The sequence below is a fragment of the Dermacentor variabilis genome, chromosome 3, assembly GCF_050947875.1.
Source record: "Dermacentor variabilis isolate Ectoservices chromosome 3, ASM5094787v1, whole genome shotgun sequence".
NCBI lineage: Eukaryota > Metazoa > Arthropoda > Arachnida > Ixodida > Ixodidae > Dermacentor > Dermacentor variabilis.
The window spans coordinates 180,312,621-180,325,018 of NC_134570.1; the positions used below are offsets into that span (position 1 = coordinate 180,312,621).

Consider the following 12,398-nt stretch of genomic DNA (forward strand, 5'->3'; position numbering starts at 1 on the left):
TCCGAGCTGAAGGCTCGTGGTCGGCTTACCAACCTTGAATTGCGACGTCGCATATCTAAACCATGCCTTTACCACAAATTTTTTAATGCTTTCTTCGAACTTCCAGCTATCTTGCCAGTTCCTCACTTGCCCAGCCGTTCTTGCCTATCTTGCCAGTTCTTGCCAGTTCCTCACTTGCCCAGCCGCACAAACTATCCCAGAGCGGTTTAGCCTCCCCGAGCGCAAACCACCACTCATCTTCACACATCTTTTGTGACAATAGCACGGGACTGGAACCATTCACCTGCAATTGCCTTGCAGCACTCCAATCCACATCAATTCAAGGCCGAACTGGAGTAACTTTCACTGTAGTTAAAACACATCCCTCATGTAATGCCCCAACTGGGGCCGTTGAGGCTTAATATATGAAATGATATGCGGAAGCGGAGAGCTGACCTAAGAGGTCAATTCTAGGAAACAAAAACTCATTGACGTTATTGTTGATAACAGTGGGGCGGATGGCAAAAAGTTTTTTTTTTCACTCGGTCACGCGCCCCTCGCGTTCTCCTATTGACTCTCCCTGACGCTCGGCACGCGGACGCGACATCTGGGAACAAATAGCGGCAAGCATTCATTGTTCTCTGAATAAATACAATCCCGTGAAAATAATCTCGAATCTGCATGAGGCAAGATTTTACCAGAGGATACTAGATCGACTTTTATTATGCTGTCATCGGCAATATAATTGCATTCCGTAACGCCAGCGGTAAATGCTGTGGTGCCATGAGATAGCTAGAAATGAACACGCTTCCGTGACTCGATGTTATCACAAATTGAGCGCGCACGATGTCGGATACCTTGTACTCCGTGTGAGATAAGAAAAAGCGTAGGCTGACTCTTTCAAGCATTCCCTGCTGTCAAAGAGGAAAGCCGGCAGCAAGAGCGAGTTTGGATTGATGTGTGTACACTCGTTGCAGCCATCTTGCTGGTTGCTCTGCCGTGCGGTCTCCGCAGCGAGAAGGGAAATTTCTGCAAGCAGCTGAAAAGCTATGACTTCAGATGCTGTCAGCTGCGCCTTTGCTAAGCTTCTGGTCAAGCTGTCGTGTTTTACGCGAGAAGCCGCAGTACCGGCTGTTGGGCGATGTCTTACTCACCGACGTTACTAATGGCGGTACAGGGTGGTGACGGCGTATGCAACGTCCGACCTGTTTGCTGGTGCCCGGTAAATAGAGCTGTGCTAGAGCGCTAGGGACACTTCGGATTACATTTTCCCTTAATTAAGCGTTTTACTGCGGTGTTCGCACTGCGGAGTTTAACAGTCCACGTTGACATAACATTTGTGCTTAGCGTCCTTAAGTAAAGGAAGTAAATGAAATTAGAAATACAGTTATTATATCTTAAGCCGAGCACTGCAGCAGTACCTCCAGTGCAAGAACTAAACGAGCCTATTCACATAAGCAGGGGCACCTCTGGACGTTTCACTCCGTATTCTGATGTTTTGCATCAATAGCATATCTCGAATTCTGAGAACACATAGCAGACAAATGACATTAGACAAAACTAATTGGCAAAGCAGATTGGGAGAGTTACAAATATGCCTCATTATTGCAGACATTTTGAAACAGGTCCTAAGTTTCGCAACGATATACTTACGTCTCAAATGGCACAAGAATTAATGAGTATGTGAGATCTTGTGCTAATAAAATATTATAACTGCGTTCGACATATTACGCCTGGGAGCACCTTCAATATTTTGCAGTAATTATTGAAATAAGGAGGCCCTTCATACATAAAATGCATTCCCATTGCCACTTCGTTTTTTTCTTTATTCTTTATTCAATAATTACCCCTCTTGGGGCCCTAAGGCGCTATAGCAGGGCGTTACAATTTAGAGAAAGAAAGACACATCTTCCTTGACACAGCACACTTGTGGACTTCATAGGCGATTCCATTCACTAATGGAAGGACCAGAAAATGAAATATTATACATATTAGGTCCAGCGTGGTATTCTAGAATCTTGAAACGATGATCAGTACGTGCAGATACATAATGAGGCCTGTGTATGTATATTTCCTTTCGAATGACGGTTTGACCTTGAAATACTTTATAAAGGAGTTTGAGTCGCATTATTTTAAGACGACAGGAAAGAATTTCTCATCCAATTTAATTTTTCTAATTGGTACAGCTACCGGTTTTCCAGTACCGGCATAAGACAACCCTTGATGCTCTGTTCTGGAATTTTTCCAGTTTATCACTTAGTGGTTTTTGCCAAGGGTCCCGCACATCACAGGCATATTCGAGCATTGGTTGAACGTATGTTAGGTAAGCATTTGATTTCAAACAAGGCGGCGCGTGTCTCAAATATCACTGTATAACATTTAGGATCCTGGCGGCCTTAGTAACGACTGTATCAACGTGAGCATTCCATGAACAATCGCACCTAAGTATTTATACCATAATATTTGCCTCACTGTGTTATTGTTGATGACGTACTTAGGGGTTAGCCTGTGTTTTTTACGTGTAAAAACATCATTAACGGATTTTTTAGTATTTAAGCTCATTCTGCACCTTGAACACCATACTAGAACACATGACAAGTCACTTTGTAAAAAGGCAACGTCATCTTCTTTTCTAATTTTGCTATATAAGACACAGTCACTGGCAAACAACCGTATACCTGAATTAATTTCCTGAACAAATGCTATTTATATATGTTAAAATAAAACTGGGCCGAGAACTCAGTGCTGTGGGACACCCTATGTGATATCTACGAAAGTGCATTTGCTGCCATTTAATACTACCGACCGTCGCCGGAACGATAGATAGTGCACGATCGAAGCTAGAACTGTATGGTCAATATTTAATTATTGTAGTTTTACTGAAGGCAAAGGGTGTGAAACAGTATGAAATGCCTTTGGAAAGTCCAGGTAAAGGCAATCAATTTGTCCGCGGCTGTCGATATGAGATAAAGGTCATGATAAAATTCAATCAGTTGTGTTGTGCAAGATGGACCATTAAGGAAGTCATGTTGTGAAGCCAGTACATTGTTTGTGAATAAATGTGTGATTATCTCTTGATATAAAATGTGTTCTAATATTTACATGGTACGAACGTAAGAAAAATGGGTCTACAGTTATTTACGTCTTTTGTAGAGCCAACTTTATGAATTTTCGACCCGCCACGGGGTATTTAAAGTGAAATTAAGAGTTTAGATATGGTGCCAACACTTTCCGAATTTAGAAAATAAATCGTATGAAATCGCCTGCAGAACCACGCTGAAATGCTTTTGTATGCGTTTTACGAAGGCATCAGTGAAATATTGGTCACATGATAAGGATAGACATTCCATATGTGCTACTTGGTTTCCCCTACAGAAATTATATTACACTGCTGAAAAGTGGAGAAATGTTTCTTGCTTACTTACAGAAATAAAAGGAAATCCGAGCACAGCTAAGCGCTCCTTATGAAGTGGAAATGCGAAAGAAGCATTCTCGAATGAAATGCCGCGGAGCGTTTCATCGAGTCATTACTTCTCGCAGGCAAGCGAGTACGTTGAGACGGTTGACCAACGCCTCCTAGATAGCACACAGCCAGTGCACTTTGGTCCGTGACGTTATGCTACCTCGCCCGACATTCATAGAGTCAAATGGGGACGCTCCCGAGTAAGCCGCGGTGATGTTGACATCACAGCTTTTGTCCCGGTGCGCATGGCATTGGCAATTTCGGTCCAAATAGCATGACATCATAAAGCAGAGCGCACAGACCTGCTATCTTTGAGGCGTTAACTTGACGCTACTTGATTTGGCCTTACCCATGCGCACTTTAGAATGCAGGCCAGAGCTTGGGCGGAAAGGGAACGCGGATAATGCAGGCTACCGAGAGCGAGGATTACATGGTGTCACGGCGATTTTCTCTCCCCTCAAGCAACACGTCCATGGCACTCTATCGCAGCAGCTGGTGTTCCCATTCGCCCGTTTGGCTCCACGAGGGGCGCTTGTGATATGGCGTCACATCCAATGGGAATTCAGGTGCCCCATTTCGCTTGTCCATCCGACAGTCGGCGTCTCCTTCGCTCAACGGGTCATTTGAAGTTTTTGTATTGAAACAATAAATGGAAAGAGTCAATTGGCTTAGTGCTCATACTTATAAGCTCACACCTTCAACATATGGTCTGAACATATATTTCTTTTTCTTGTTATTTCTTGAAGTTTTTATAATGTCAATAAATTTTCAACCTACATCTTTGCCCTCCCGTCTCCCTTATTTATTGATTGTCATGAAGTCTGCCCCTACACTATGTAATACCCTCCCCCCCCCCAAGTTTTCAGACAATAAAATTATTACAAATAATTGCTAAGTTTATTTCTTTCTTATCTGGCGTCAAGCCACGTTGGCGAAAGCAAAGCTACGACCTGCTCGCGAGTGCGAGTAAACGAAGAGAAGAAGAATGCGTCATTAGCTTGGATCAGCTCTTCGAGTACGACTGCAGTTTTCGCTCCGGTATTAGGGGAATGAACCGCGGATCAGTTGGATGTGCTGAGTATTGCACTATCGCCTCATAATTGGAACCCCCGCGAGCAGACCTGCATCCAGCCAGGCACGATATCCCCACTTCGAGACGCCTGTGCATAGGTCTAGTTGCCGCCTGTAATGCCTGAACCCAGAAATCAGTCTTGTGCAAGAAACATTCCCAAAGGATGCTCAAGAAAGGGCACTTGAGAGTCGAAAGCACAAAACAATTGTCGAACAAGCATCCAACAAGTGTTCGCGAGCTTTCACGGTAACGCGTATGAAGATGCGAAATACCCGCTGGATGAGTAGGAACGCGTAGCCATGTGCGATCGCTCGCGTCTGGAACCGGAACTGACCAACGAATGCCGAATGTTACTGAAAAACATCGTTTAAGAACTGCGAGGGACATTTATAAAGGTGGGATAACCTTTGCCGTTGGTTGTTTGAGACCTTCGAGAACACGAGTCGACACGCTAATGTATAACGGCTCCTTGAGACACAAATATAAAAGTGAAATAAGGCTGTCGCAATGTTAGCCGCAGACATGGGACGTTAGATTCGGCGCATGAATCCCAGCATGGGCAAGCCGAAGAAGAATAGCATTGAGGGAAAGAGAGAAACGAAGGCGGAAGTGCACTTGCCAGGAAAAGTTCCAGCTGGTCTTGTATGAACGAGGATGCGCCATACACAAGCCCTGTCGCACAGTATTATCGCGATTCGGAAGGCAATGCGATTGGCTAGTGCCGCATTCATGTAACCACAGCAACTGATCGTATCCCCGACAGTCCCAAATGCAGCAGATGTGCTGTCGAAGAAACGACCAAACATATCCTGTGTGACTCCCCTACATACCAAGACGAGAAGTGTGCCCTTCGTACAGCTTTCGAGCGCTTAGACGACCGCCCTTTCACAGAGGAGATCTTGGGCCCATGGCCTCGTTCTTCTGCTATGTGCAAAGCCAGTAAGGCACTGCTGCGACTCTTGAAATGCACCAGCCTGTATAACTGCATGTGGCTGACTCAGCGGTGCACTCTTGTGTGTGTATAAGTGGAGACTTTGGCCTTCTTTCTTTCTCCTCCTCTTTCGATCCCAGCACGGTAGTCTACCGGGCTCAGCCTGATTAACATCACTGCCTTTCCCTTATGGCTTATCTCTCTCTCGTGTCCGACAGCGACAGCTTCTACTCGGCGGGTCCGACGACGACGATCCCATGTCGTCTTCTCCCTTGTCGACGACGATCCCTTGTCGAAGCGCCTTGTCCTGTATGTATTCCTTCTTGTGTCCCATCAATATGGCGCTTCACCTATAGAAAGCTATGCACCAACTAGCCCCCAAAATGGGTTTTACTGCAATCCCCCAAATCTTGGGGAGGCAACGCTTCCTATACAGCGCACGGCCAGTGCACTTCGATCCATGACGCCACGCTAACATGGCCGAGTGCCATAGAATATAACGTGAATGTAATCTAACCTAATCTCCTGAATACGCCGTGCTCACTTCGACGTCTCTGCTTTCATCAGGCCAACTATGGCCATGAAACTTTCGGTGCATGTAGCATGGCGTCATTAGGTAGAGTGGACGAGCCTTCTATCAAGGGGCCATGCGGTGGAGGTAGCCAACAAAAGTTTTGCTGTAAAGGTTCGCAGTTTAGGCGAAGTATTGACAGCGGCAACAACATTGAGAATATTACAGAAATGTTCTATTTCTATGGGTAATATTATTAATGTAAACATCGATTAGCTAATCGCTTGTGGCATCACGTGCCGAAAAACACATCTGGGAAGAGTTTATGCGATGACCGCGTCCACCGCCTTTTGAAGTGTCTTCGAGACGCATTTCGCAAACCATCGTTTCGTGATACAGCTCGCTTTTACACTTCACTGTGCTGTGTCTACAAAATTACGACCATAACTGTGACTTTGACAATCGAGGCGCTAGAAGACAGCTAACAGTGGATGAAAAAACACCTTGCCGCCGGTGGGGAACGATCCCACAACCTTTTATTTCCTATAATTTATTTTTCTTTATTTCATTTATTAGGCACAAGTTCTTTGCCCTATGTTGTCCTTGGCGTCAGTGCTTGGCTTCTTATAATATGACTAACAAAAATCGGGCCCCTCGGTTGACACCCTTTCTTCTCGTTTATTACATAACGAGGGTCTGGAATCCGGCAACATTGATGCCATCCGGTAGCATGTGTTGGTTTATTGACCAGTTGCCTTCACCCAAACGATCACGCTGTCGTGACGCCTGCGGCAGAATGGACGCTACACGTCCGTCGCCAAGGTCTATCGGTGGTGGCGCCGGCTAAGACTCCCAGGGTTCTACTAGGAAACATAAATACCCAAGAAAGTGGATCAGGAAACGGAGCCACGGTAGCTCAATCGATCAAGCATCGCACGCGAAATGCGAAGGTTGTGGGATCGTTCGCCACCTGCGCCGAGTTTTTTCATCCACTTTAATTTCCAATAATTTATGGTTCCTTTATTTCATTTATTAAGCAAAAGGTATTTCCCATATGTTGTCCTTGGAGTCAGGGCTTGTTGGCTTTTTATAATAGGACTATTATATATATATATATATATATATATATATATATATATATATATATATATATATATATATATATGAATAAGAGCACAATTGATGGGCCCTCACAACATTATCACAGCAGATTTCTCACTAAACAACGACTTGTAAGCAAGAAACTCCCCGAATTCGGAAAAACACTGCAAGAACCATTCAAGCTTTCTTATAACAAAGTAATAATTGGAAATACAACCTACATTTTGGATCGAATTGAACGGAAAGTAATCGTACAGCCACGACAGCTTTCGCATGATGCTAGATCTTCTAGCATACCCTACGCATACTAATTTACCACTAATTTATGCCAGCATCACAACTATCTTCCCGAAGCGCGACTCTATTTTACGCGTAGCCGAAATAACTGATTCTAATCTTATAATTTTAAACGACATTTGGCTGAATTCCTCAGTCACAGATACTGATTTGGCTTCTTGTTTACCTTAGTTCCATATCTTCCGTCGTGACCAACTAAACAAACGTGGCGGTGGTGTGCTGATAGCCGCTCACAGCAGCCTTACGTGTAGACCGTCAGCGTTCTCTTCCCCTTAGAAATGTGATACGCATGCTGCCACACTTCTAATCCACCCATTATGATCAGCGCGTGGTACCGCCCACTGGACCCAGATGCCACTTTTGTCAGTCATTTTCACGACGCTGTTCACTCCGTAACGACAGCATATCATAACGCTCCGTAAATCTTACTCGGTGACTTTAGGTTTCCCAGCATAACATGGTCAATCAGCATAAAATCATAATAACAGTGATAGTCGATTCCTCAAATCATGCTTAACGGTTGGATTATGATAGCCAATCTCTGAGCCGACCCGACAAACGTATCATTTTTCTAAAATCCTGGACCTTTTACTGACAACTCATCTGGATAAGTTCTCTTATATTGCACATTTCTCTGCTATAAGCGATCACGACGTTCTTCACGCGACAATCAAATGCTACCTACTTAACCCCCCCCCCCAAAGATAAAGAAAACAATAACATTATATGATAAAGGTAACTACGCTGCCATAAATAATGTAGCGTCAATTTTTCAAGAATCATTTGTCATCAATCTTGTCCTGCGCTCTATCGAAACTAACTGGCACCCCCTTAAAGCTAAGCTGTACCAACTAATCCGAAGTCATGTCCCCACTATCATAATCAGGGTACGATCAGACTTACCTTGGTTCAACGCTTCACTGAAGCGACCTAAAACAAAATGTAGCGTCAATTCCAACGCGCAAAGATAATAAATACTAAATGCATTTGGGATACATTCCAAACCACATAAACGTTATTCAATTCTCTTGCAGCTCAAGCCAAGCGCTCATTCTACTCATTAGCTTTACCCGGCATGTTACGCAACAACCTCCCAAAATTCTGGAAAACTATCAACCCATCATGCACTACGCCTTCATAGAACATCCTGGTGAGAGACGGACCTACTAATTGGGTCCCAGAACACTGGGTCGCGCAAGTACAAAATGCGCCTTTTTGTTCAGTGTAACAGTTGGACCTGATAATCAACGATTTCACGCCTTTCATGTGAATCATCCAAATATGCTTGAAATCACGTTACATGCCAATGGCATTTCCAAACTGATCGATTCATTAAAGCAGACATGTTTCACTGGTACGGTAGCATCAATGGTAAAATACTGAAGAATACTAGAACCGTAACAAGCGTTACCTTATCGCATATATTGCAGCAGTATCTTTATCTGTAGCGGTGCCACAACAATGGTAGGTGGATAAACTAATTCCAATCCCGAAGAAAACTACGACATATTTGTTTAAAAATAATCGCGCCATATCCTTCACATGCGTCTGCTCGAAAGTAATGGAACTGGTGATCTCTTCTCACGTAGTCAAATTTCTAACATGAATACCAACACGTTTTCCAGAACGGTGTTTCCTGCGACACTCAACTTTAGCTGTTTATCAATGACATTACCTCTAACATTGACGTAAACATATCGGTCGGCGCACTTCTTCTTGGATTTCGAGACAGCATTTGATAACATTGCCCATAAACGCCGGTCTCTAAAATTTTCGGGCCTGAACTTTCATTGTTTTTGAATGAATTCTGTGACTTCCTAACTTAGAGCCAGCAATTCGTGCACGCCAATAATCAGTCTTCTGCCTACCGTCCTGTCATCACAGGCGTGCCTCAACGCCTGGTCCCAGGCCCATTATTATTCCTAGTATTTACCGAGTAACATTTCTTCTAACATCAGACTCTTCGCAGACTCCATCGTATATGGTCAAATTATCTACCTGTGTGACATTCAATCAGTTCAGTCTGATCTTCATCGAATCAAAATCTGGTGCAACAAGTGGCTCACGTCATTAAAAATGAATAAAACTTCAGTACGTATCATCGCCAGCGATATTTCCCACCACCAAAGATTCTGATACCTTCGAAATTTCATGTGTAAGTGTATACAAATACCTAGTAGTTAATTTGTCGTCAGATTTAACAAGATCCCTTCACATAATGCACGTTACTAATGAAGCTAAACGCGTTCTTTGTTGTCTGCGTCGTAACCTTTATCTAGCATCTCCTTCTCTCCGACTTCTCGCCTAACAGACACGAATCAGACCAAAACTTGAATGCGCATGCGCACTTGGGGACCCTCACCGATGTAACCTCAATAAAATGCCAGAGTATGTACAGACCCGCGCAGCCCGACTCATTGTATCAGAATACACATGTCACTCAAGTGTCACCGAACCCAAATGTCGTGCTCACCTTGGATGTCTTTCATGATTCCGCTAAATAACATGTCTCTACCTTCAAGTTTTATCACACGTCATAGAGTACTCCTGCCATCAAGCTAGCTCATCTCAATTCAGATCTCATCAATCACGGAAAAGCTGCATACCCGCCATCTGCTCCAACCACTGCGCGCCTTTATTCATTTCTTGCTAAAACATTACAAGATTGTAATCGGCTTGCCGCTGGCGTTGCGCTCCTCTCCAGGAGCGCCGACTTCAAGATGGCGATAGAAAAATTTTATAACATTTAACACATCTTCAATAGCCTGCCCCTCATGTAAAACCTTTCACTGGGGCCTTTGAGGTATTCTAAATAAATAAAAGAGAAAATAAATAAACAAATAATAAGGAAACAAATAAATAAATATTGTGGTCACGAGATAAATGTACATACAAATAAACTTAACTGACATATTTGTGTTATATTGCTTAGTTGTTTTAGTTTAAGTTATTTTTATTTATATACCGCTCTGCTGGTCATTCACATTCATTGTGGAATGGCTCTGAATTATAAATAGTCAGTTCAGAAGTGAAATACGATCTGAATAGCAAATACCCTTTCAAATAAACTATATGTTTCTACATCCTTTCGCCTGTTCACACCCTGAAGGAGATCGCCAGACAAGCCACGGAGATTACATTGGTTAAGAATTCCCGGTCTCCCTGATTCAGTCTGAGTATACACAGACACTATTATATTGACACGTGTACTTGTATTTCACGGGCGACCACGTTTCGCCGCCTAACAAATGTTATCGCACAGCGCGGGACGCGTCTGCATGTATCCGAAGCTTCTGGAAAGTTATGGATGCTTCTATCCACTGTCTGTTGTCGCCGAACCTTGTGTTATCTGATTTCATCGCGCGACTCGAATGTTGTAGAACTTTGTGGAAGGCATGCGGGTCCCAACGATTAGTCTGGAACATTCGATGACTGCTGTATAAAGGCCGACGCACTTGACCCGCTGATCAGATTTTCGACGATCGCCGACCGTGTTCGCCGCTATCGTTGTGCTATAGGTGTAGCCTGTTTTTGTGGGCACAGGTTCACCCAATAAAAGTTAGTTTTGTCTTTCACAGTATTTGCTACTGTCTTCTTCAACGTCACCACCACGTGACGTTTGGTGGAGGTGCTTTTCGTTCATGTACCGGAGGTCCCCCACAAGTCGTGATCCAAGCCCGGACCGCAAAGAGAACACCAACGTAGCCCTAGAGCATCGAGCAAGCCGCCGTCTTCAACAGCTGCCCCCGGAGCACGGACTTCCACCTGAGAAGAACAAGAAGATTGTGGACAGGCAACCCCAATGGCAGCCCCAACGTCCCCTATCGTGCTGCAGCAGCCCAGGGAACCTCGGACGTTCCGCGGATCGTCATTCGAGGACCTGGAAACCTGGCTCGAGACGTATGAGAGGGTCGCTACATTTAACAGTTGCGACAGCGACTACAAGCTGCGGCATGTCTATTTCGTATTGGAAGACGCCGCCAGGACCTGGTTCGAGAATTGAGAAGCCACATTAACGACGTGGGACCTGTTCCGAAGCGGCTCCTTGCAAACGTTTACAAGCGTCGTGCGAAAAGAGCGAGCCCAAGCACTACTAGAAACCAGAGTGCAGCTGCCAAACGAGACGATCGCGATCTTCACGGAGGAGATGGCCCGTCTGTTCCGGCACGCCGGGCCGGAAATGTCAGAGGAGAAAAAAGTCCGCTTCCTGATGCGGGGCCTCAATGAAGAACTTTTTGCAGGACTTATTCGTAACCCACCGACGACCGTAGCTGAGTTTTCTGCAGAGGCACCGACGATCAAGAAAACTCTGGAGATGCGTACCCGGCAATATAACCGCCAGGGGCTCATGCCGCAGTACGCCATCCAAGGACTGGGTTCCGGCGACCTTCAGGAGACCATCAGGGCCATTGTGCGCGAAGAACTGCGCAAGGTCCTGCCTTCGTCGCAGCTCCAAGTGGCTTCGATCGCCGACATCGTGAAAGAAGAGGTGCACCCATCGCTTGGAGTTCCAGAGCTGCAACCACAATTACCGCAGCCCCAGCCAGAAGCGATGACATACGCTGCCGTCGCACGCTGTCAAGGTCCCCCTCCGCGACCACGCCAAGGCCCTGCAACGACGCAATTCCGTCGTCCGCCGCTGCCGCCGCCAGCACGCGCACCCGTCGCCCAGCGCACCTACGCTAGGAAGACGGACATTTGGCGAGCCCCCAACCACCGCCCGCTCTGCTATCACTGCCGGTCATGTGTATCGCTGATGCCCATACCGGGAGATGGGACTGCTAGGTTTCGCCGTCAACGCTCCGCGCCCGCAGCAAGGTGAGCGCCCTCGCGATATCGCCGACTACCTTGCCGCTACTCAGTGGAGCTCTCGACGACCGTCGCGTTCGCCATCACCAGGCCGATACCTCTCGCCGCAGCGCCGACCATACACTGGCCAGCCCGGGGCCGGTCAGCGAGCCCATATCCGGAAAACTAAAAGCAGCAACCGATGGAGGTGCGGTTGCGCTTCGCCGAACTGACGAAGTTCCTCCGCCGCCGACGA

At 45.6% G+C, this 12,398-nt stretch overlaps 1 protein-coding gene across 2 annotated transcripts in view; it reads left to right on the forward strand.

Moving 5' to 3' along the window:
• LOC142576553 (uncharacterized) overlaps positions 1–12,398 on the forward strand; it is an 85,162-nt gene that overhangs the window by 2,148 nt on the left and 70,616 nt on the right. The window contains exon 2 of one of the 2 annotated variants that reach the window (XM_075686724.1): positions 5,664–5,754. The exons of the other annotated variant lie outside the window; for it this stretch is intronic. Coding sequence (XP_075542839.1) covers positions 5,664–5,754 — 91 coding nt within the window. The remainder of the gene's footprint in view (positions 1–5,663; positions 5,755–12,398) is intronic. 2 annotated transcript variants of the gene reach the window in all.